Here is a 27,423-nt window from a genome sequence, read left to right as displayed (position 1 = left end):
CTTGCCCTGTCAAGGTCACCTTTATCTTGTATATCTTGCATGAAGCTAGGTTAGTTCCCTCATTAGAAATATATGCCCCTAGAGAGCTGGAGCTATTGCTCTTCCCTTCTTCGTATCTCCCAACACTTATCCCAGTGCCTGGCATATAGTATATCCTTAATATCTTGTTGAGTGACTAAATGGCACAAAAAATGTCGAGTGATAAATGTTTAGAATAAGAGAATATCATTGTAAGCTAAAATGGAAGACACTATCCTTTCCACTCCAATTTATTGACTCAAACAGGCTGAGAAAATGTTCATGAAGTACTATAAAAGAGTGAGATCTCAAAGGAAAGGCATGTGGAAACAGATATAGGAAGATGTTTTTCTTTTCATCTTTGATGTCCTACAAGCCTCAGTTATGAACAAGATTTTGCTCTAGTAACAAATCTCCAAGGGATGTAGTAACTTTATATTTCTCAATTCCAGAGCCTCACCATTCTTGACACAGTAACAAGCATAAACATGGAGGTTCACACTAAGCTCTTGTTCCCTTAGTTCTAGTTGTAAGTCATGACTCTTTATTCTAACAGGCTAAATAATACTACCTTGTTTGATGCTAGCTCCTGATAGTCATGGTTGTTTCAGGATCCTCGTGTTTTAATGCCTCTGATATTTCCTTTAATTGTCCCTGATAAAATCTCTTTTCTGTACATTCAGTCCTCGTCTTCATATACTTAGACTATTACAATAGCCTTCTAGTGTGCCTACCTGGCTCAAGTCTCTCCCTACTCCAATTCATCCTCCATTTTGCTCCAAAACTGATTTTTTCTAAAAATACAAATCCAATTATGGCAAACTCAGTAAACTTCTATGATTCCTAATCACTTCTAAAATCAAACAGAAAGTTCTGTTTGGAATTTGAAACCCTTTATAACCTAGACCCCTCACCTTTCAAGTCTTTTTACACCTTATTTTTTCTTAAGGGGATTTTTAAAAGTTGTTCAATCTGCAAGAAAAACCACTGAGGAAGAACTGTGAGCCAAAGGCACTTAAAGAACCTTGGCTCCTTCTAAATAAGTAGACCTCAGATCTTTCTCATATTTTGAGATGTCCCCTTCCTTCAGGGCCTTAATTTTATAGTGCTTGATACCCAGAAAATACAGGTGAAGGAAACTAAAAATACAATCTTACTGGTGGATAGATCTTGCCATTGATCCTCTCTACAAGGGTTTACACAAAATAAGGGATCCCACTGCTCAACAAATGGGCTAGTGAACAGACATTAACATACTTATCTTGACCTTTCACAGGAGGTCCTACTAAACTGATGAGCACATCCATGGGCTGGTAAAAAGATAGGAGGCAGACTGGCTACCAGGATCACTCACTGGCCAAGTACTCATGGTCATCTCCCCGTGTTGGGTAATGGAAGGATGACAGAACAGAGGAGCCACAAAAATAGATGGAGGACTTTCCATGTAATTGAGACACTTCCACCACTGTAACAAGGAAAAACAAGAGTGTGGGGGGGGGGGGAGAAGAAAAGGGGGGTTCTCTAGTTAGGTTTTTATGATTAGCAGGTCTTAGTTTAACTTAAAAAGGCCAAGATCTTCCCTTGCAGCTACAGTCATCTCAAGTCATCCTGATCTATATATTGCCATTGGACCCAGATGGTTTTGGAAGAGAAGGCAGGTGACTTTGGAAAGCCCTCCCTATCGTAAATCCAATTCACTTGCATATCAGAGCAAGACCTTCCTGATATTATGGTCCTAATCAAGACTGAGGGACAAATAACAACAAGAAGTTTCCTATAATTAAACATGTGAATTTACAATCTGCAGTTCACAGCTCTGAGGTCCAACTATCAGAATTTATAATCATCACCCTTATGAAATCATCTCAAACTGATTAATACTGATTGGAATAAAATAATGACCCAATTAATCATCTATCACATCTTGCAGCCAGGACATTACTGTCACTAGATAGTGATATTCCTTAAAAAAGAAATTACATCTCCTAGTTCTGGACATTTTCTTGGGTTGTTCTCTTTGCCTGGGAGGCTCTCCTTCCTCATCTGCGCCTTCTGCCTTACTTCAAGTCTTGGCTAAAATTCCACTTTCTACAAAAAGTCTTTACTGATTCATCTTAACTCTATTGCTTTCCCTCTATTATTTCCAATTTATCTGGCATATAGCTTGTTTATATATAATTGTTTATATATTTTTTTCATTAGATTGTGAGCTCCCTGGGGGAAAGTAATGTCTTTTTCTTTCTATTCCCAGGATTTAGCATATAATTTTGTTGTCATTCAGTAATTTTCAGTTGTGTCCAAATCTTCATGACCCCATTTGAGATATTCTTGACAAAGATGCTGAAATAGTTTGCCACATCCTTCTCCAGCTTATTTTACAAATGAGGAAACTGAGGTAAAGAGTGAACTCACTTGTCCAGCTAGTAAATATTTGAAGTCAAATTTGACTCCAAATTCAGCACTCGTATCCACTGTGCCATCTCGGTGGCTTTAAATGAGTTTATAACAAGAAAAGCCTACCTTCATATATGGCCTATATAAGAATCTCCCTATCCCCAGCCAGAGTCTGGCCCCAAAGCTTTTCTTCCCGGGATATATGTGGACTTTTGACTCCAGAGGCAGAGGAGGGAGGGATGAGATAGAGCTAAAGGCCAGTGACACAGAGAAAGAAAGGCAAAAAGGAGAAGGAACAAGAGAAAAGAGCTAAGAATAGTAAAAAGTAGAGAGTAACTACAAGAATAAAGAATAACTACAAAGTAAATAGACTGATGTTTTTTCCCTTGTATTGGCAAACCAAAAAGGAGTTCCAAAAAATGTAATGGTTGCATCACTGAGATAACCAACATCTTCCTAAGGAATTACTTAAAGAGTAGCACTCATTTAGAAATATAAATTTTGGTATACTTATAAATCAACCTTATTACTGCTGCAGAATGAAGAGAGGAGGACCAGAAGAACAATTTATACAATAACAACAGTATTGTAAAAATCAACTACTTTTAAAGACTTAGACTTTATTTCCCTGAGTTTAAATTCAGTCTCAGACACTTACTAGTCATATGACTCTGGGCAGGTCACTTCACCCTTTTTGCCTCCATTTCCTCATTTATAAAATGAGCTAGGGAAGAAAATGGCAAACCAGTCAAGTATCTTTGCTAAGAAAACCCCAAATGGGGTCAAGAGTTGTTGAACAGAGCTGAACAATAACAACAAATGTGTGAAGTACCATGTTAAGTACTGGGGAATACAAAGAAAAGCCAAAAATAAAAATATTCACATCAGTTATGTGTATATGTATAGGTTTATGTGTATGCAAATATAATATATATATATATATATATGATTATTTTGGACAAGGGTGATGTAGGAATTTCTATGCAACTGTGCAATTTTTTAATGGATATTTTTTCCTTGCTTTCTCAAGGGGAGTGGATAGGAAACAATCTGTAAAAATAACATAAAATAAAAAAAAAATCTGTAAAAATAAAATAAAATTTAATTTAAAAGCAAATCAATCTCATTATTTTATGGTCATGTACCTCTATTGAATCCTTTAAAATAACCAATAAGAGGTTATGCTCTAATGATTGCTGCAGTTCAAATTTTGAAAAGGTCTCAGGCTCTGATTCAATCCTGAGATTTTAATTAAGTTAGATCATTCCTGAAATCAAACAGTGAAGTTTTGAGGTATTGAAAAAGAAGTGTTAGAGGATCTAGGGATGAAATAATTTTTACAAGTGTTAGTTCTTAGAATCTTAAATGCAAGTACATCTGCCAGTAATTAGCTATGCAATTTATGTGAGTCACTGAATACTTCTGGATTTCAATTTCCTCATCTGTAAAATGGGGAAGATACAATATTAAGCCAAGTGATTGATAAAATTAAATGATTTTATAATTAGGGCATGAAGTGAAGCCAGTAATACTGTTGAGACGTGGTTCAAGAAGAAGGAAACAAAAACAAACAAACAAACAAAAACAAGTGACAACTTGACTTCTATCTATACTTATCATAGGGAGATTTGCAGTGACTCAGCACAAATTTCTCAAAATGCCACTGAGTTTTTCCAAACATTCTCTCATTTCCAAAGAAGCTTGTGGAAAATCTTCCCAAAAGAAACCATTTTGAATTCCATGATCCTAATGAAAGCGGCCCTTTTCCTACTGATTTATGCTAATAAAAATAAAGTAAGAATTGTGAAGATAAGTATCCTGTACAATACACACTGACAAATCACAATGAATACAATCTTATGTGTCTGGTAGCTATGTTACCTTGTTCTGCTGATTTACAGATACTTCAGAAAGCTCTATATTAGACAAGCAAATCATTTATGGTTTTTATGCCTAGAAACAGAGGTGACCTCATCATTTAGTGAGAACGAGACAACAATGGATAGTCTGAATTAACAATAATAATACAATTAAAATTTATATAATGCTTTAAGGATCTGCAAAGCACTTTACAAATGTCATCTCATTTTATCTTCATAAAAAATCTGAGAAATAGGTACCATTCACGTGGAGCAAAAAACTGAGGCTAAAAGTAGTTAAGTGGCTTGCCCATGGTCACACAGCAATTAAATGTCTGAGGCTATATTTGATCTCAGGTCCTCCTGACTCTAAGCCCAGTGTTTTACCCAATATACCACACCAAGTTATCCATATTATCTTCTAGATACTAAAACAATCAGAGAAAGACCTTCCTGACACTGGGTGCATGTTTTACAGAAGAGTTACAGGAAGACAAAGCTAAGAATCTTGCTCAGCATGATTTGTACCAGCAGACAGAGCCACACCCAGAAGATCACAGATCTATTTCTAAGTAAGCCATTTTACTTGTGGTCACTTACTACCAGACTCAGGCATAACATCCTTGGTCAGGAATGTATCCCTTAATTTTGGGGGAAAATCAGCAAGGAGATCATTAATGTAAATAATTTCTCAGGTTATGTTTTCCAGGAACATAACCCGTATAAACTATAAGAATATGGATTAACTTTTCACTCAGGTAGAAAGATAATTTTCAAGAGGGAAAATGCAATCCAGATGCCTGTGCCAGGATCAGAGGCCAGATAAACACTTAGATATTCACAGGCAAAAATACAAAAACTCCATTGATGATGGAGGGTAACAAATATCCCAAGTGCTTCTCCCAAATTTCTCTATGTGATAAATCTCTACTAGCTTTGTCAAAAACTGGTTGAGATACTCTTTCTTTATCAAGAGCAAGACGTTTCAAATCCAATTTAGGTGCCAGATTGAAGGCTTTAATCTAATAGGCAATCAACACTCTTTCTTTTCAAAGTCTAATGCAACATAAAGTCAGAGCTAGAAAAACCACAGAAAAGGATATTAGAGCTGTCACAACTCCAGTCACTGCTCCCATGGCAAAGGAACCACTGAATATTCCCAGGAATACTCCTACAGATTTAAAAAATGCTGCTGCATCAAAAGCATGGGTATTCAACCCAGTTGGTTGGTAGGCAACAATAGATCTGGAGTTTGAGGGAAGAGGGAAATTAGAAAACAAAAAAACAAAGTCAGGTAAGGATTAAGAAAAACTTGTATTATAAATGTTTATATCAATAAAATAAAGAACACACTAATAAAGTGGGTATACAATAAAAAACCTAGAAAAAGAACAAATTAAATGCCCCCAATTAAATACTAATCTGAAAATCCTAAAAATTAAAGACGAAATTAATAAAATTAAGAGAAACACCCCCCCCCCCCACTGAATTAAATAAAATTAGGAATTGGTTTTATGGGGGGGGGGAAGCAAACAAAATAGATAAACAATTGGTTAATTTGATTTTAAAAAGAGAAGAAAAAATATTGCATTCATTTGATTCAATTTTTTCTAACACACTATATTATATTGGTTTTTTGAAATCTGAGTCCTGTTGACTGAAGACTGAAATGACACATTAACGGTAAGTTAAGAAGTCTTATTTTCAAGAAGATCATCCAGTATTTGACACCGTTAAGATGGAAAGGCACTGCCGCATAGTGAAGAGAGGGTGGCTTTAGACTTATAAAGCCCTGGGTTCAAGGCTCACCTCTGATACAGACTAACTGTGTGACCCTGCCAGGTTATTTCTCAGTGAACATTCTTTTTCTTTTTCTTTTTTTCTGAGGCAATTGGGGTTAAGTGACTTGCCCAGGGTCACACAGCTAGGAAGTGTTAAGTGTCTGAGACCAGATTTGAACTCAGGTTCTCCTGACTTCAGGGCTGGTGCTTTATCCACTGTGCCACCTAGCTGTCCCAATTAGTGAACATTCTAAGAGAACATTATAAGACTGTAAGTTTCAGATCTCAGGGCTTTCCTTACAATGACAAAAATCACAAGTCCTATCCCCAAAAAGGGAATACAAAGAGACTTTTGTACTTCAGTCTGCGGACCAGTGAAGAAATGCCTATTCCTTACTATGAATTATTACTAGTATTACTTACGAGGATAATACTATGGCCACAGCATCATTCAGTACACTTTCTCCAAACAGAAGGGCATAGAGGTCCACATCAGCATGTAGTTCATTAAATATGGCCAGTACAGTCACTGTAAAAAAGAACAAAAATATAGATAGATTCATCAGAATTTTTTTTCCTCTTTCTCTTGTTGATCAAGCTAAGCCAGTTTTATTGGAGTTAATTCCTTGTTACAATAAAAAAAAAAAAAAAAGAGTTGTTACCTATGTTACCTATGGAATAGATAGCAATGATATTATCCAACTTGTTTATGGCAGACTCAGCTCTATGATATAGCTAACTTCCATGAAGTTCTGGTTATACTAGCATTGTGATAATAAAAACTATCATTTCTATAGCATTTTACAGTTTGCAAAGCACTTTACAAACATTTCATTTGGTCCTCATGACAATCCATAGAGGCAGGTGCTGTTATTATCCCCATTTTACAGACATGGAAACTGAGCCAGATATGTTATATAGCCAGTAAATTTCTAAGGCTGGATTTGAACTCAGCTTTCACTGACTTGAGAATTCATCGCTTTGTTCCAGAGTACTGGCCTTATATAAGTTATTTTATTTTAAGTCAGTTATTTTTAACTTTCCTGAAGTTTTGATGCCCTATTGGTTGAATTTCTTTTTGTTTTGTTTTGTGAGACAACTGGTATAAATAACTAGCTTAGGATCACACAGATAATAAATTTAGTCTGAGGCTAAATTTGAACTTGGATCCTCCTGACTTAGGATCAGTGCTCTGTCCACTATCTTACCTAGTTGCCCTTATTGGTTGAATTTTATTTCCTATTCCTAATACAGTCCAAAGCAACATGACAACTTGTATTCATACTTTTTTTTTAACTTTTCAAACCATTTTCACATCATCTACCTTCCATGATGAGATATGGTACTGTGGAATTATTACAGGAACCTAAATTTAGAGCTATAAGCAATGTTAGCGTTCATCTACTCTAACCCCTTCATTTTACAAATAACAAAATAAGATAATATTTTAACTAAGGTCACAAACGTATTAAGTGGCAGCTCTATGCTTTGCCAGAAAACCACTAGTAGGGATGGGGAAAGGAAACCAACTACATCCCCTAACATCCCATTCCCTTTTGGTTAGTTGTGATTGTTGAGAAATAGTTCCTTATGTTATCTAATTTGCTCATTTTCATCGTCTATCCTTGGTCCCTAGTTTTCTACTCTGTGGAACTATAGAACAGAACTCATCCCTTTACTGTGAATAAACCCTTAAAATATTTGATGATGGCTGTCACATAATCTTTTGCTCTAGCATTCTCATTTTCAGGCAAGAAATGTCCCCGATACCTTCAAGAGGTGCTCATATAGCATAGACTAGTACCTTGAACCATCCTGAATGCCTTTCTTTGGGTGCTTTCCAGCTTATAAATGTCCTTCTTAAAAACTGGCATTCAGAACTGAATCCAATATTGCAAATAAGGCATAAACAGGACAGAGAAAGTCCATCACTTTCCTAATCCTGTACCTTGGGCCTTTCTTAACTTAGCTTAAGGCAACATTAGTTTTCTTCGTTGCCACAACACACTAGTGATTCAAACTGAATTTGCAGCCTAATAAAATCTTCAGATGCACTTCTCTCTAACAATGGACCTTCAATTTGTATCTGTGAATCTGGTTAACAAGTGTTAAGATTTTACATTTATTCTCCTTACATATCATTAAACTAGTATGACTCAAACTCTATTAAGATCTTTAAAAAAAAATACCACTTGTTACCTCTACTTCTCAGATTTTATCTACAAATTTATAAGAGCAGCTGGATGGTACAGTGGATGGAGCACTTATCTTGGAATCAAGAAGACTCATCTTCATGAGTTTAGATCTGTGTTCCATAACTCTAGAAAAGTCACTTAATCTGTTTGCCTCAGTTTCTCATCTATAAAATAAGCTGGAGAAGGAAAAGGCAAACTATATCAGTACCTTCACCAATAAAACCTCAAACAAGGTCACAGTTCGGCACCACTGAAAAATGACAAAAACAGGTTTATAAGCTATATCATCGATACTCTAGCAAAAATTGTGGGCTATCATAACTGAATGTGAAGGTCGCAAAATTATGACAGAATATTGATAAATGTTTGATTTGTATATCTATTTCATATACCTACATGCCCAGAATCACATAAAAATTTCTTGGGAAAAAAGGGTTGTAAGTGGGAAAGATTTAAGAAGTCCTGTATTCGATGCCACCTTTATCCAACTCTCTGACAAAAGCATTAAGCAGCACAGAAAAAAAGTAAAGATCTCTAAGGCACTACAGTGGAGAGTGCATTTCAAGCTAATATTCCAACAATTAACGACTATTCTAGGTAAACTAGTTCTAAAACCTATTAGTTGTGTTACTGTCTAGTCCACATCATTCCATCTTATCACACAAGAATAACATGAGAGACTTTTATCAAATGATAAACTGAAATTCTAATAAAACTTCCATAGGAGTTCACAGTGAACAACCAACCTAGTAATTCTGTCAAAAATGGAAATGAGATTGGTCAGGCACGACCGATTACTGGTGAAACCATGTTGATTCTCTGACCACTGCCTTTCTTTTCCACATACTCATTAACCAGCTTTTTAATAACATTCTAGAAGTTTACAAGAAATGGAAATTAAATTCACCGGTCTACCGTTGACAGAGTTTATGTTCTTCCTCTTTTTTGAACATAAGGATACCTATCTTTTTCCAATGCTTCAGTGCCCTTCTTATTATCCAAAATCAGTGACAATGCTCAGTAATTATATTTGACAGTTATTTCAGTACCATAAGACATAATTAATCTGAAATAGAAGACTTGACTTCTTTCTTTGATTTCAACTCCCTACTAACCATGTTTATTCTGTTCCATCACCATGGTAGTTCTGCGTGGTGGAGAAAATAGAAGATAAAAGTTTTGCTTTCTTTCTATCAATAGTTATCATTATTCCATTTATTCTGAAAAGTGATCCCATTTCCAGAGGACCTGTGATGATGCAGGCTACCCCCATCTTCACAGCATGGTGAGGGACTCAGGATGCAGAATAAGAACTTTTTGGACACATATTAATTTGTTTTGCTTTTGTTCCATCATTTCAATTTTGTCTGATTTTTCATGACCCCAGTTGGGGTTTTGGGAAAAAAAAAACACTGGGGTGGTTTGTCGTTTCCTTTTCTAATTTACAGATAAGGAACTGAAGCAAACAGGGTTAAGTGACCCACCCAGAATTATATACGTGGTAACTTTCTGAAGCAACTTATAAAAATGGGTTTTCCCGATTCTAAAACCAGTGCTGCATTCACTGCACCACCTAGCTATCATTTGTTTTGCTAGATATGCTTACTTCTTGTATATAGATAGTGTCCACCCTCAGTTCTGATAGGAGACAATTTGGGGAAAAGAGGGGAACCAGCAATAATATTGCTGAGATGTAAGTATAAAAGGAGAACTATCCATGAGACCCAACTACTTAATTCTTGCACAATATATTTTACCTCCTGACAATCCACATGGCTTCCTGAAATGTAGCACAGAGGGGCCTCACCCCCATTTCAGACCATGTGTAGTTATCCTATTTCCTGCTGACTTCTTGCATGATAAAAGTTATTGGCTGCTGATGAACCAGAACTGAATATACTTAGAAAGGGTTTAAACAGATATCATTGATCTTTCTTCTTTGGTAGTTTTCAAGTGAGGGCAGGCAAGGATTGCTATGGACTTCTGGGTGGATCTCTCTTGGTGGAAAAAGGATCTTTCTCTCTCTCTCCCCCATTTACTATGTGACAATAATATGTGCTATTTCCCCTCACACCCATTGTACTTGTTCTTCCTTGATTTGAGGTCAATAAGAATCAAAAACAGGTCCTCCAAACTCCAGGGCTCTATTCACTGTGCCACCTAACTTCACAAGGCAAAGTTAGACTTGATATAAAGAAGAACTTCATAAAAATTAGGACTGTCCAAAAGTGGGAAGAACTGCCAAGAATGGCATTAGATTCCCCCCTTCTTTGGAGGCCAGATGAGCCCCTGTTGGAAATATTATAATGGAGATTTCTTTTGTTTATGGAGTGAATTGGTTGGCTACTGAAGCTCCTTGCAATTTTCAAATTCTGTGATTTCAGCAAGTTTCCTATATTGATAATAGCTTAGCTTAGTGGCCAAGAATCACCTAAGAGCTCTCTTGGCTTCACAATGTTTTTCATTTGCTGTACTTGTTAAACTATTGTATTTCTACAAAGGTAAGGTAGTGTCAAGAAGCATTAATAATAGGCCAAGACCCTTATTTCTCAAACATATAGAGAAGTGAGTCAAATTTATAAAAAATAAGTGCCATGCTCTAATTGATGAATGATCAAAAGATATGATCAATTCTCAAAGGGCTATAAACTCATGCATATCCTTTGATCCAAGAGTACCACCATTAGGCATGAATATAAAAAAGGGGGGAGAGGGAGGAAAGGACCAATATGTACAAAAATATGTATAGCAGCTCTCTTCTCAAAGCAAAGAATTGAAAATCGAGGAAATACCCATCAATGGGGGAAATGGCTAAATAAATCATGGTGTATGATTGGGAAGTGATGAGCAGAATGCTCTTAGAAAAAAGAATCTGGAAAGTCCTCCATGAATTCAAGCAAAGTAAAATGTACTGTATACAAAGTAATGACCAGCTGTACTTTTTGCTATTCTCAGCAGTACAACGATCCACGATTACTCTGAAAGAGTTAGGATGAAAAATTCTATCCATACCCTGAGAAGGAACTGTTAGTATCTAAACACAGATTGAAGCTTGCTTGTACTTACTCGCTTGCTTTCTCTCTCTCACTCTCTTTTATTTTAACTATTTTTCTTGAGGATTTTTTTTAAAAATTAGGGTGAGGGATCTGTTTTCTTTCATAACATGAGTTTTATGGAAATGTTTTGCATAACTTCACATGTAATTCCTTTCTTTCTTTTTTTTTGCTGAGGCAACTGGGGTTAAGTGACTTGCCCAGGATCACACAGCTAGGAAGTACACATATAATTTCTTAATGGAGGTTACAGTAGGGATAAGGGGGAGAATATGGAACTCAAAAGTTTTAAAATAAAAAACAAATGTAAAAAATTGTTTTAAGTATAACTGGGGATAATATTAACTAAATAATGCACCAAGTCTTCACAAGACAAAAACCAGAATGAAACAGAAAAAAACCATTTTCATCTTGAAAGTACTGTCTGATTGACTTAAAGGCTCAAATATGGACAGTGGAATAAGAAATTCAGAGGAAATAAAATTTGTGAACACCAAGAAAGAGGAGTGAAGTTTAATGAGTATACAGGACTATAAGGGAAGTATCAGCACACTTTGACATCAGGAATATAATGAACTGACTCCTCATAGGTGCCTATCAGAGTTATGTAAATCCAATAAAGTCCTCAGATAATTGTGAGTATTTAAATCCTGGTGAATAAATTTTAAAGACAGAGTAAGGGGGAGGAATCTAGGGGCCAACACTTTGGAGAATAGTGAGCAATTATGCTATGCTCATTTGAGGGCTTGTATCAGCTTGAGGTCAACTGCCCAGGGTTGGCACAAGCTCAGCACTGAAAGCTTGTTGACCAAATGACTAATATGAGGTGCGGGAGGGAATGTTGAGGTATACTAATGGACTACAAGAAGGATGGAGTGAAAGAATATTTGACAAAGAATGGGCATTTAAAGTGATAAACTGCTCCCCAAAGCTTTGCACATATTGCCAGCAAGTAAAATAGCAAAGATATTGGGAACAAACAAGCTGCTCTCCTGATCCTTTGCTGCTGGAAAGCCAAAAAGGTCAGAACAACAGCTGTGGGCTGATTATGGCTTGGACAAAGAGAACTCAATTGTTCTACTTAAGAACAGGGAAAAAACTACAGAGGAACTAGAAAAGGAGAGATGGGATAAAAACAAAGGACCCAGATGATCTTCCAACTGGATTAATTTAGTAAATCCTAATGATTAAGGGCAGGTTTAGTTAAGCTAATCAGCTTTACAAAGTACCATAAACTGGCATATAACTAATTTCCCTCCAACTGTGGCCTAATTCCTAGGAATTAATTTTGGGAAGGAAAGTGCCCCCGGCAGTCTCTGAAACAAAGAAAAATATTTGGTCTTTTACTTCTGCAGTCAATGTGGCAAAAAGGCAGAAAAGGAAAACCTTTTCAGACAGTCTATAAATATTAGCTGTTGATATTCCCAAATGTGAGAAAGATCCTTATTCAATGTCCAAAAAGTTGACATTCCCATTATATATAGCAAAGAATGGTGGAAAGAACATTCAATTGGGAATGAGTAGACCTGAATTCAAATCCCATACTTCCTAGCTGGTGGCTGCAAGAAAGTCACAGAAATGATCTTGACTTAAATTACCTCAACTGTTAAATGGTATAAAATAACAATGCTTGTAGTAGCTACTTCACAGGTTTATGGTGAAATTCAAAAGAAACAATGTATATCAAGTACTTTACAAATGTTAAAGAACTAATATCCCTAGCAGAGCTGAATCATTCCAATATCCAAGTTTTGTTGTAAAGGGTTAATAGGCCAATGCTTGCTGAACACAGAGACAGAAAGATATGAGTTCAATTCCTTCCTCTGAAAGTGTGTTATCTTGGACAAATTAACAATCTTTCTGAGCTTTAGTGTCCTTATATGTAAAGTGGGGACAATACCTAATTGACAGAGTTGTTGGGAAGAGCAAAAAGTACCTAATTGACAGAGTTGTTGGGAAGAGCACAAAGAACGTATATAAAACCCTTTGCAAACATTTTATCATTATACGATAGCTATCATTATTATCATTATCATTATTATTATTATTATTATATAAATGAAATGGGGGGAGAGGGGAAAGAATCTGCAGATCCTTAATTGCACAGGTGGACAAGAGAAACTTGGAAAACTTCACACAGTACATTTTCCTGATACTAAGCTTTTCCCTGACATAAAAACAAATTTGTTTAACATTAATTTTCTTTGTTGTTGTTCAACCATTGACTCTCTGTGACCCCATTTGGGGTATTCTTTGAATGCAGGTCTTCCTGACTTCAAGCTGCATCCTCAATTTGGGATACTCTTGGGAAAGATACTGGAGTGGTTTGCTATTTTCTTCTCCAGCTCATTTTACAGATAAGGAAACTGAGGCAAACTGAGTGAAATGACTTGCTCAGGGTGACACATAGTAATGTCTGAGGTCAGATTTGAATCAGTTAGAAGTCTTCCTCATTCCAAAGCCAGTGCTCTACTCTGATATCCAGCTATCCCTCATTTTCTTTGAATGATCCTTAAGGGCTTCAAATAAAAGAATATCCCAGGTTTTTTGGCTCACCAAAAAGATGATGGAGAGAAACATTGTAAGCATGTTGGGTTTGGATATTACCCACAATAACAAATGTACCAATTTATTTATTATTAAATTTATTAAACAATTAAATTTATTATGGGAAAGGAGTATGACTAAATGAACAGGGACATACACTAATTTCTAAGTAAACCTAACCCAGAGAAGTCAAACATCCAAACCACAACACTGCCAAGTAAGACCTAAACCAAATTAAAATATAATTGGGAAATATTTTTTAAAATAAACAATTTTTAAAAAACCATAATGTTAATATGAGATTTTCCAAGTCAACAGATAGACCACTGGAATCAATGTGTATGGTTTAGTAGTCCTCTTTTCTATATGAAATTGTGCCACTTATCTAGAGGAAGTCCCCAGCATGTCAGGTGGGTCCCTTAGAGAATCATTTAATGCAAGCTCCATGAGGGCAGGGACTTTGTTTTTTGCTTTTCTTTGAATCCAGGGTATGGCACATACCATGTATGTAATGAATGTTTAAAGACCTGCTGACAGAATATATGGGACAATGTGATAATGCAGATGGGTAGTAATGGGTACACCTCCTGAAGAAAACATCTATATTAGTGAGATCACAAATCTGTTAATATGAAAGAAGCCAAAAGAAAGGAATCTTGGTTTACTTTGTACTCCATGCAGGCCCATTAAATCTTGTGTTCAGTTTTGACAGCCATGTTTTAAAGGGACAATGACCAAAAGGCATACATAAAAGTGAATGACCCAGGAGATGAGTGGTCCCACATTGTCATAAAATGACTGAATTGGCAGGTCAATTACAATAGATTTGCAATGGAGAGAGCCACCTGCATTCAGTTCTAAATGCGGATCACAATATAGATGTGTTTTCACCTTTTTGTTGTTACTGCTTACTTGTTTCTCTTCACATTTTTTCCCTTTTGATCTGATTTTTCTTATGTAGCATGATAAATATGGTTTAAAAATTTTTTTAAATAAGAATTTTTTAGAAGAATTGACAAGTTTAATCTACATTGGATTACATGTTGTCTAGGGGAGAGGAGAGGGAGAAAAATTTGGAACACAAGGTTTTGCATTTTTGAATTTTGGAAATTATCTTTGAATGTGTTTTGAAAAATAAAAAGCTATTATTATTTTTAAAAATAAAATAAAATGGCTGAATCAGGACTAAGGTTGTTTAGCCTGTAGACAAAATGGAGATGGGGAAGAAATGACATGCTTTGAACAAATTTTACCTAGAAGACAGATTAGTCACATTGCTCAGGAAAGCAGAATTAAGGTCCAAATGACTGGAAATTAAACTGAGTTTAAAAACTATCTCACTTTAAGAAAAAACTTGTTGAGTTTTATGGACCAAGTCATGAGTTGCTTGTCACCTTAAGTATTCATACATAAGTAGATTTATGATCTTGGACAATGGGTGGAAGGTTAGCCTTAGATGATCTCTAGGGTCCATTGAATAATATATTCCATTTCTACAATGGAGAAGAGGAAAAAGAAAACTAACAAGAGAATAATAATCAACAGAAGCATTGGTGATTAGAAGAGGATAGGGATAGCCATAGGAGAGAGGATTAAAAAGAAATTCAGACTAGAATAGAAAGGTTTCTAGGAATCAGCTGCCAAGGTATTCCATACAAATCAGAAGTCCATGGGATTCTGGAAGGACAGGTGAATTCTTCATTTCAATTTTGAGTACATGGCTGTACTACACTGGAGGGGCTTTAATTGATATAGAATAACAGTGGTTCATTGTAGTCATTCATTATAGTGAGAAATTAAACACGGACATGGGACAGTAAAAAGCCTGGGGGAAAAAAGGTGTACCACACATAAGTAGAATATAACTAACTGTATTATATAGAAGCTTTGCCACAATATGAATGCTAAACTTTTTCCACTGATATAACGGATAAAGAAGGAGTTAAACTAATGAGTGAAACAGTTTGGGCAAAAATTAGCCCCAACACTAATAGTTATATCAATATCATGATAATGGCATTCTTGCTTCACCCCAGATCTTACTGGAAAAGCTGCTAGCTTACCTACATTACAAATAATGATTGTTGATGGTTACAGATAGATACTCCTTATCATTTTAAAGAAAGTTCCATTTATTCCTGTGCTTTTTAATGTTTTTAATAGGAATGGGTGCTGTCTCTTGTCAAAAACCAGTTTTGCCTCTACTGACATAATTATATCATTTCTGTTGGCTTTGTTATTGATGTGGTCAATTATGCTGATAATTTCCCCAATATTGAACCAATCCTGCATTTTTGTTGTAAATCTCACCTGGTCACAACATATGATCTTTGAAATAAAATGCTGTATTCTTTTCAGCAAGTTCATTCTCATAGCTGCTTGCTATGGCTAAGTGTTCTAAGTGGGTCTATATTTCTTTGATGACTTTGGATCTCTGAAGGATGTGGTTGAGAGTAAGACCACAATGATAACAGTTTTAGGGTTAAAAGAGAAGTATCAAAAAGAGAGGGAAATTGAGATCTGTTGAAAACATTGATGGATCTACAGTACACTGAACAACCCATATTCTACAACCTATATTCTTCAACAAATGCTTAAGAAGAGTGAACTGAGAATTCTGAATCAAATTTGTGATATACCACCATGATTGGGACACATAGGGCTCAAGTATCACGAATTATTAGAGGGCATTAGTGAACAGATAAAAGAGTAAAAGGAGCCTATATTTGGTCAATGATAAGTATAGTTGTTTTTTTTTTTTTTAAATAAATATATAATCAACTGAGTCATGTGCATTTTCTAAGATGTGATTTTGATATTTCCCAGTGAGGTGTAGCAATAAAAGATTAATTTAATCACAAAACAAACCTTGATTGTGTGAAATATGCTGGGTTTCTTTCCCCAGAATATTCACTTCTTTTTTTTTTTTTTTAATAACTTTTTATTGACAGAACCCATGCCAGGGTAATTTTTTACAACATTATCCCTTGCACTCACTTCTGTTCCGATTTTTCCCCTCCCTCCCTCCACCCCCTCCTCCAGATGGCAAGCAGTCCTATACATGTTAAATAGGTTACAGTATATCCTAGATACAACATATGTGTGCAGAACTGAACAGTTCTCTTGTTGCACAGGGAGAATTAGATTCAGAAGGTATAAATAACCCAGGAAGAAAAACCAAAATGCAAGCAGATTATATTCATTTCCCAGTGTTCTTTCTTTGGGTATAGCTGCTTTTGTCCATCCTTGATCAATTGAAACTGAATTAGCTCTCTTTATCGAAGAGATCCACTTCCATCAGAATACATCCTCATACAGTATCATTGTTGAGGTATATAATGATCTCCTGGTTCTGCTCATTTCACTTAGCATCAGTTCATCTAAGTCTTGCCAGTCCTCCCTGTGTGTCATCCTGCTGGTCATTTCTTACAGAACAATAATATAGAATATTCAACTTCTGAGCATAGCCTTTCCCATAAGAACTTTCATTCACAATGCTAATGAAGCTGGAAAAATTTGGTAGTTTATGCCCTCAGCTCAGGTATCAGAAAATTATTAATAATAGAATGACTAACTTTGCATTTGCATTTGAATACCCTTTTCTCTTCTCCCATCCACACAAACCACTTACACAGACTGGAACATTTTAGTATTTAATAGCTTTCAAAGGTATAGCACATTTATCTATTGCTTATAGATAATCCAGACCAATGAATTAAACGTTTGAAACTCCCTCACACACAAATACACTTATATCATTGTACTCTTTGGGACAGCTAAGTAGCACAGAGGATAGAGTGTCAGCCATGGAGTTAGGAACTCTTATTTCTTAGTTCAAATCCTAACTTAGATACTTTCTACCTGTGTGACTCTGGGCAAGTCACTTCACTTTATGCTTTTTCTAGTAAGACAAACAAAACAAAACAACATTTTGAATTTGGCATGCCAAGCACACTAGAAAAAGACAGGTCAAAAATAGTGGTAACTTCTGAAGATCAAATCCCCAAAAAATGCTTCTGGTCTTTGATAAAGTCTTAGGAACAGGATAGTATAGAATTATGTAGGGGTGGGGGAGCAAACACTGGATGCTTGAACTTCATTCTCATCTATTTCTTTTTAAAGGAAAACAAACCCAATCAAGTCTTTTATCTATTTCATCACTCTTTCATACCTACTTTTAGAATGCAATCAGTAGGAAGAGAAACTCACACTCTTATTTATTTATTTTGGTGAGGCACTTGGGGTTAAGTGATTTGATTAGTCACAGATAGTAAGTGTTAAGTGTCTGAGGTCTGAGGCCAGATTTTGAACTCAGGTCCTCTGGTCCTCCATACTTCTAACCATTGTGCTTTCTAACTGCCCTTAGAAGCTCATACTCTTTAAAAACATCCATTACCTGCAAAAGAACCATATGATGCTAACAGGTGCCCACATTAGAGTCTTCCAACCTGGTCCTGCACACAAAGCCTTTGGTGTAAAGCTAGGGTTTTTAGCCTAAGATCCATTTAAAAAATAGATAGATAGATAGACCAACCAATTAACCAATAACTGTAATCACTGGATATCTCCTTTGTAATCTCATGCATTTTGTTTATGATTTAAATACAGTGGTCTAACATAAGTTTTCACCAGATGTCCAAAAGGGGCCTATGGGAGGGAAGGAAGAAAGGAAGAAAGAAAGGAAGGGAGGGAGGAGGGAGGAAGAGAGGGAGAGAAGAAGAGAGGGAGGGAGGGAGGGAAGAAGAGAGGAAGGGAGGGAGGGACAAGTTCCCCCGATTGTGCACAGAGAGACAAATCTATACAAACAAGGAGAAAAAGAAGAGATGGGGGAGCAAAGCCGTGGATGCTTGAATCTAATTCTCATCTAAACTAGTCAAAAGAAGGAAGAATATATACAAAATCTGATATAGAAATAAAGGGAAATAGAAAAACAAGAAATAGGAGAAAAGGAAAAAAAGGGAAGCGGGGAAATGAGACAGAAGGTAAAGAGAAGAAATGGTGCTAAGCAAAACAAATTCTAAGGATGTATATATTTACTTTGCTGTAAAAAAAAAAAACTTCCCCCCTTTTCCTGTTTTCCTTCTACTCTTGGTAATACAAAAATATTATAGTTTTTTTGAGGGAGCAAACAATGAGAATCTGTTATTATATATAAATGTGATACAATACTATTGTGCTAAACATTCATCAGTGTAATGACCAATCAGGATACAAGAAGATTAAAGATGAAACATCCTCTCCTCTCCTGTTAGAAAGGCAAAAAATTCAGAATGCAAAATGAGAAACATTTTTTTAGGACATGGACAATGTGGAATTTTGTTTTGATTGACTATACGTGTTTGAAATGGGCTTTTTTTTTCTTATGTTCACGATAAGAAGAGGGAAAGTGGAAAGGGTGTTATTAAGTCAGATCTTGTGTAATTAAAATTTTAAAAAAAAATCTTTTTGAAGAAAATCTGATCAGCCAAACAATGACCAGTCACAATTCCTGAGGACTCACAATGAAGTATTCTGCCCAACTTCTAAAAATTAAAAACTGAGGTTAAAAACAGCGTAAATAGAGACATAATGTTTTATATGTGGGCAATGCAAAAACTGATTTCGTTTGCCTATACAACAAACGGTTTTATTCTTCTTGCTTTCTCATTAAGGGATATGGGTGGAAGGGGGAAAAAGACAGAGAAAAAGCTGGTCTTTGCAAAAAAAATTTTTTTTTTTAATTAAAGAACTAAGTATCCCTGATGTAAAGCATATTAAACAATAGCTCCTCCCACCTCTCTTCCCACAAAACGATTTCTTTAGCAAAATCTATTATTGATCATTACAAAGAAACTGTTCATTTTAAACGTTTCCTACAAATGGATTTAATCAAAGGTTTAAATGCTAAAGTGTGTGCATATATGAGTTTAAATTTTTTCAAGTTATAAGAAATGACCAAATAAGTAATGCCTGAAAGGAGATCTATCAGATGAATCAGTAGCAAACTACTTTAGTGCCTACAGTCTACCCTCTGTACAAGCTGAAACACAACAGGTATTAATGACAAAAAAGCATTCAAGGAAGTAAAATTACATTTGCTCCAGGTAATGATAGACATTTAATACAACACTGCCTGCAAGACTAGCATGTCAGACTTCCCTCACATTATTACAATCAAGTAACATCTGTTTCCTGGAAGGAGTAAAAGCCCCAAGGCACAGATAGGGAAAACCAGAAAAGTACCAGTTATTCTCATTCTTTTGAAATTAAAGACAAATGTCTGTTTTGTTTTAACTGTACAAAGCAAATACTTTGCATAAGTACTTAAATGTACTTAACATTATTGAAGACATTATTCATAAGTTACAGTGGTATTATTTAAAAGCATCAATAAAACAAATAAAAGATGAATAAAAAAACAAAGTATACCAAAAATGGTGTGGGAGGTGGGGATACAAAGAAAGACACAGGACAGAGAAAGAGACATATAGAGACAGAGATAGAAAGAAAAAAATAAGAGTCATTGATCTAGAAATAAAAATAGCGAGATAGAGACAGAGCCATAAAGAAAGAGAAAGATCAAACTATGACCAGATGCTTAAAAATGTCCTTAAATTAAAATGAAATGAAAGGATGCAATGTAAATCATCCAGCATAGCTGAGAAATGTCACTTTAAGTAATGTGTCAGAACCACTGATCTGTCACTGCATTTGTCACTCCACAGGGAAAAAAAAAAAGCATAAATCATGAATTCATGGGATCTTGTGCTGTTCTCAACTCCTGAAGGACTTTAAAAATGGTGGGACTAGAATGATTTTATGTTTAGTCTTACTGTAATGCCTCACAATAGTATGAAGGTCACCTTAAGCTTTCCAAGGCTAGACCAAATGAGCACATGATCTGGCAGATGCTACTGAGAAAAGGTTTATAATATGTGTTTGATTGTCCCAGGCCCAGCTGAACCTTCAAAACAATGGAATGAAGGGCAGTCCAAAGATAATGGACTTTAAGGAGAACCACAAAAGATTGAAGTCCCATACCATTTTCCAAGGAATCTCAAAAAAAATTTGTCAGATCCATCTAGTAGTCATGGGGCAACATTTATTGTAATTGTAATGCTAATTAAAACAAGCTAAATTCCCAAAGAGGAAGACAGGGAATAAGGACAGGGCAAACAGGTACTTTTATAGGAAAAAATGAAACCAGGTATTTCATATCAGTGATATGCTAATTTTATGGCTTGGAGGTAGAGTTGAGAAATGTTCAGGTTCTTTCTTTGTGCGCAGATGCCCTACCCATAGTTGCCTGAGCAGAGTTCACAACTTTCTGGAGGTTTTTAGTGTTGAAATGTCACTAGGCCATGTGGCAGGCATGCACTTTTTTACTGTACCTGTGTTAACTCTAGGCACTTTATTATGATACTCATTAGCTCCAAGCATCCTGTTATCGATGATCAGCAGGCTGTTATCTAACAACCAGCAATCTTTTGGACAACCTCCTGGCTGTACAAGGTAAACTAAGGCAATATAGCCTAAGGGAAGAAGTATATCATTCCTAAGTTAAGAGAGTTGAGGTATGAACTATATCATTCTCGAAATTAGGTAGCTCAGGGGTTATTATTACATCATCCTAAGGATTGCACCATATCGATAATATAAAAGTCTTCTGTTTTCTACTCACAATGCTGCTATGCAGCCACAGGCTCTTTATCACTTACTGCAGTATTTTTCAGACTGGCCTCTCTACTCCAAATTTCTTCCCACTTTGGTCCATCTTCTACTCTGTCAAACTGATTGATCGAGTTAAGTGTGACCATGGACCCCACCCTTACTCAGTAAACCAAAGTAGTTCCCCATTGCCTCCAGGGCCAAATATAAAATCCTCTGGCTTTTAAAACCTACTTCTCTTGGACTGTAGGAACTTAATGTGGATCACAACATAGTATTTTCACTCTTTGTTGTTAATTGCATTTTGGTTTTTTTCTCTTTTTTTCCTTTTTGATATGATTTTTCTTGTTCAGCATAATTGTATAAATATGTATACGTATATTGGATTTAACATATATTTTAAAAACATCTTTAACATATATTGGATTACTTGCCATCTAGGGGAGGGGATGCGGGGAAGGGAGGGAAAAATTTGGGACACAATGTTTTGCAAGGATCAATGTTGAAAAATTATCCATGTTTATGTTTTGAAAATAAAAAGCTGTAGTTAAAAAAATGATAAATAAAAATCAAGACTGAAAAAAAAATCTACCTCTCTCTTTCTAATCTTTTTATACTCTACTTCCTTGCATATAGATTACAATCCAACAACACTGGCCTTCTTACTGCTGCTTTCCACCAGCACCCCATCTTTTGGGTCTGCCTTTTCAACAGCTGTCTTCCAAGCCTGGAAAACTATCTAACTTCACTCCTGCCTTCTGGTTATTCTCAAATCTCAACTAAAATAACTTCTACAAGATATCTTTCCCTATCAGTGTCTTCCTTCTAAGACTGCCACAAATTTAAGTTGTTTGAATTGTAGTTGTAAATAGCTGTTTGCATGTTTTCTCCCCCATTAGACTGTAACTTCCTTGAGTGATGGGAGCATGTTTTTGTCCCTTTTTTGGTATCCCAATGCTTAGCTCTTGGGCTGACTAAAAGAGAGGCTCATTATCAAAAGACCAGGGATGTGAGAATGATTTTTTTTCTGAATAGTCATTCAGAAAGACCATCTGAGTAGACATAGAGGTGACTGCAAATAGTGGCAAAGAGCCTCAAGTGATTAAATACCTGGATCAGTGGCAGAGATAATTGCTCCAAACAAGAGACAATCAGTGTAGTAAAATTTGTCAGAGAGCTGTCCTACTAGCTTCATGAGCTTCACAACACCATACATGAGATTTCTGTAAGAGAAAAATGATATATTAGCAGGGTACTTTACCAGGGAACTCAGAAAAAAAAAAATGAAAGCAGAATCATTTATGTCATTATTACAAAAAATATAATTGATACCAGATGTCATTTACTCCAAAACTTTGAAAAAACCTATAAACAATAAAAGGACATTAGCAGCAGATAACTTTGTAGTCAATGCCATTTTGCTGAGTCATTTGATCATTGCATTTTTAAAGAGGCAATGAAAAAACAATTGGAGCAGCTGCTCAACAAGGTTTTCAATTAGCACTGGAGTCTATTATCTAAGTTAGAATTTCAGTTTCTAAAGAAGATGCTGAGGAACTGAATAACTAAGAAATAAAGTGGGTAAAAGCACCCACAACATACCATGACACAATGGGAAATTCACAGGATTCTAAGAAAACCTTCCAGAGATTCAACATCAATAAAATGGAAAGATAGAACCAGAAAACTGAGAAGTGTTATTTGCCTCCTGACTAGACCTAACTTTTGCAAAGGGTTGTTCAAAAGCTAAAAGCAGAGCTCAATTTCAGTAATTTCTTCTATTGAATATCAATATAGAAATGATTACTAAAGGGTTCACACAAGCTAATTGGTTTTATGAGTCTGCTGCTTATAACAGCAACAGTCAGAAAGAAGCATAGTGTACAGACATACACAATATTACAATGCTTCCCCATTCCACTATGGAAAAGAGTCTCTTTTAGGACTTTTGTTCAGTATTTTCTGAGTCTTCAATTCATCTTGGATAGAAATTTGCTCTAAAATATCTTATATTTTGTAATAGAGAAGTTCCAAATGTATGAGTCAAGATTAGGTGGGGGGGAGGAAGAAAGAGAAAGGAAGCTCTCAGAATCAGTACTTCTTCCTGATAGCCTATCTTGATATGTCTTTATCACCTGTAGCTTTAGTCTGTATCCCTCCAAAAATACATATAAAATAAGATCCCCTACACCTTAATAGTGAAGTAATTAATTCAACTTCCCTTTTCAAGGCTTTCTCTCACCCACTCACCAATTTAGAAAATTTTCCTCTTGAAACTTTTAGAGATCTCTCAAAGGATTTGGAAAACTCATTCATACTAAGGTGTCAAGAATTTTATATTTCCCTCAATAGTTTTTACATTTTAAAAGATAGCAAGGGACTTTTAAAGTTAAATTAGTAGGCCCTCCTTTAGAATTATAAGAATGGCAATTCTCAAATCAAAAGGAACTAGATTTATGTCTAATAGTTAAACCAATCCTAATTTAAATTAAATAGCTAGATTACCCCAGAGAAAGTCAATGCAAAAGAAAAGGTGTATAGCAGACATTTTCTGGGTGGCTTAGGGATTTGTATAAAAACTAAATAAAGATCTTAGTAAAATCATTCTATGATCTCAAAACTAATTTTTAGAAAAACTAAATTAATTTTAATTTTCAAAATGTTGGACTTTTATCACTGCTCACTGAGGCACACTTGGTTCCATTTATTTGGAATAAAGGGGGTCTCATGCCACAAAACTAGCTGATATGACAAGCTCTAAACTACAAGAGGCCAAAAATGAATTGTCTAACATCTTTGTCAAAGTATCTTTGTTTCCACTATGCCAATAGCATGCTTAATCCAAAAATTGTCAAGTAAAAATTTCACAAAAATATGACAACAAATTTATGACAAAACTTCTGGAGTGTTTAATTAAAATAATTCCGAATTTACCAGTATCTCTCATAAATAAAGACAAATTTTACAGTTAGATCATTGTAACTATAGTTATCACTAAAATCACAAATATTGGATTCTTTGAACTCATATGTATTATATAGCATTTCTAAAAAACACAATCACTCAGATCTATAAGAAAGTCTCACTTACCCAATAATGAAACAGGAGACAGCAGTCCCTAAGAAAGCATAAGCCAGAATAGACCCAAGATTCCTGAAAAAGTGTCTCTAAATAAGAAAAATATAAATCACTTTGAGACTTTAGACAATATAGACAAGACCACTTCTCTCCAAAAAAAGAGAAAGCTTACCTACAAGGTCAGTTTAATTACATTAAAAGGTAAAAAGTAAAGTAACATCTAAGTGTCAGCTTGGGAAACTAACTCCTTGGCTTTACCAGCTAAAGCATAAATCAGGAAAAGCTAAGTAAAGCTAATGGGGATGCTCTATTTAATCATATCTAAAAGATATTACTTAAGCTTTATGGATATAACCAATTGCCAAGAATTACAATACAACTAACACTCAAATTACACTGGCAAGACAAATGCCCCTTATTCCAGGAAGATTTTCTGACCTTCCTTTTTGTATTGACCTCTTTCCCATGAGACTTTACAGAGCTTTTTTGCTCATCACCTCTAATTAACTTAAAAAACTAACAAACAATCAATCAAAAAAAGCTGGGACTCAAGCATATGTTCTGTCTCTTCTTTCTCTGTGGGTTTCTGTCTCTCTCATACTCTTCTCCATTCCCCTCCCTCTCTTTGTATTTGTTTCTCTCTTTTCTCCTACCAGATGAAGGCAGAAGGCAAATCATGTCTCCCCTAACTTCGTTCCTCTCCCAATGCCTATTAGTCCAATGTTCTGCACCCAGCAAGTTCTTAATAAACATTTGTCGAATGAAACAATCAAATCTGTCTTTGGTGATTCAGGAACCACTTTGGCATCTTGTAGTATCATCAAGGTCAATATCATGGATATTAATTAGTTCAGGTATTGACACTTATTTGAAATGAATTTAGGGAAATCTCAAAATCTGACTTGAAGAGAGAGATGAAAATACCGGGGGAAAATCCATAACTCTTCAGATATTTTAAGGGTTAGATTTCATCTTAGAAACAATTCTTTTACACAATGTAAATGTATTTTGAATAGTCCAAAAAGAAGTGCTAGACTTTGAATGAATACTGGTCTCCTGGATTCATACAAAAGTATAGCAAATTCTCCTTTTCTAGAGTCCCAAGATTTTGTGAGTTAGCTTCACAATTACATGAGTTCTCTTTTTATGGGTTGCTATGTCTTGGTTTGGGATATTCAATATCTAGGGCATTCTCACTTGACAAGTAATAACCATTATTAAAAAAAAAACATGTCTAGGGATTTTTTAAAAGCTCATTTTAAAAAGAAAGGAAGAAAATGAATCATCAGTGAGGTTTCTAGCAACTAGAAAACAAAACTGAAAGCACTAGAGCAAAATTTATTGGTTAAAAGCCTGCTCACACCTGCGTCTCAACAAAGCCCTATCTTGCTGACCATAAGTACAATAGTCATTGTGGCAAAAGTTGTATTATTTTTATTTATCACTGGAACATTATATTTGTGTCTTAAATCATTTAGTTTCTGATTAAAATTCATTTTACATAACAATTCATTTACATAATAGTAGAACTTTTTTAAAAATTGGATTTCATGGAAATTAAGAACTGTGAATCAACTTATATTGTCTTTGCACAGAGCTTAGCTGGGAAATGAGTGTGAGAATCTAAGATGGAGGGAAGGGGAATGATAAAGTAAAGTAAAAGGCAACATCCAGTAAATGCCTGACAATCCATACATAACCGATTCACAGTTAAATGTTAAATAGAGCCAGAATTTAAGAATACCTTAAAAGACCAAGTTGTGTCAATTAATATGTTGTTTTTTCTATACAGTGTCCTTAAGCTAACAGGGAGAAGTGAAGTAGAAATAGCTTAGTTACCTGTTTCTCCACTGTCAAAATACTGAATTTTGGTCTTGTGATGTCCACTTTAAGGAACTGCTGGTTCCTTAAAGCCTCACAAATCTTCCATGCACCATAATGAATAGAAGTATTTGGATGGATGAAATGGAAGACAATGTATGTAGTAGGAAGGGTAGAGGGATGGAGGAAAATGGACCCAAGAGGACTTAAACCCAAAGAAAGCTAGGATCCATTAAGAAAGCATTTATTAAGTACCTATTATGGTGAGAGGAATTTCCACTGAAAACCTACTTGGTACTATTACTGTGTAACTAGTCTTGCTATGCTGAAGCCAAACTAGATTTATTTTCCTGCTCTTTAGGCACTTAAAAGGAAGTGTAAGATAGTAAACAGAATATTAGTCTCAAAACCAAAAAGACATGGATTCAAGTAGCCCCTCTGACACATACTGGTCATGTGACTTGTTAATTGATAGACTGGTCTGAAAACAAATTTCCCTTCACAGATTAGGACTTTCTTATGTGAATTATGACAATTCACCATTTATAAAGCACTTTAAGATTTACTAAGTGATTTCCTCATAATGACCCTATATGGTAAATTATTTCCATTTTACAGATAAAGAAGGTGTTACAAATTTCCTAAATAATGGGTTTGGGGCACTAGGTAGCAAAATAGAGTGCTAGGTTTAGAGTCAAGATTCATCTTTTTGAGTTCAAATCTGACCTCGGATGCTTACTAGCTACTTGGCTGGGCCAAGACACTTAATCCTGTTTGCTTGAGTTTCTTCATCTATAAAATGAGCTGGAGAAGGAAATGGCAAACTATTCTAATAACTTTGCCAAGAAAACCCCAAATGGGGTCATGAAAACTCAGACATAACTGAAACAACTGAACAAGTTACAGTGACTTTAAATCACAAGAAGTTAAATGATTAGTCCCTGAAAGCAGTGTCTTTGTGTCACAGGCATGATTTACATATAGGTGTCTTAACTCCAAGTTCAGTGCTTGAATATATGTTTGATTTTTT

The 27,423-nt window shown here is 35.4% G+C and overlaps 1 protein-coding gene across 1 annotated transcript in view; it reads right to left on the bottom strand.

Moving 5' to 3' along the window:
- The window catches only part of SLC9A7 (solute carrier family 9 member A7), a 208,797-nt gene that overhangs the window by 77,436 nt on the left and 103,938 nt on the right, over positions 1 to 27,423 (bottom strand). The window contains exons 4-7 of the mRNA XM_051984627.1: positions 24,585 to 24,661; positions 22,605 to 22,717; positions 6,476 to 6,581; positions 5,375 to 5,516 (exon numbers count right to left, since the gene is read on the bottom strand). Coding sequence (XP_051840587.1) covers positions 5,375 to 5,516; positions 6,476 to 6,581; positions 22,605 to 22,717; positions 24,585 to 24,661 — 438 coding nt within the window. The remainder of the gene's footprint in view (positions 1 to 5,374; positions 5,517 to 6,475; positions 6,582 to 22,604; positions 22,718 to 24,584; positions 24,662 to 27,423) is intronic.

The sequence above is a fragment of the Antechinus flavipes genome, chromosome 3, assembly GCF_016432865.1.
Source record: "Antechinus flavipes isolate AdamAnt ecotype Samford, QLD, Australia chromosome 3, AdamAnt_v2, whole genome shotgun sequence".
NCBI lineage: Eukaryota > Metazoa > Chordata > Mammalia > Dasyuromorphia > Dasyuridae > Antechinus > Antechinus flavipes.
The sequence above is the reverse complement of the archived record's forward strand: the minus strand, read 5'-3'. Positions and strand labels throughout refer to the sequence as shown.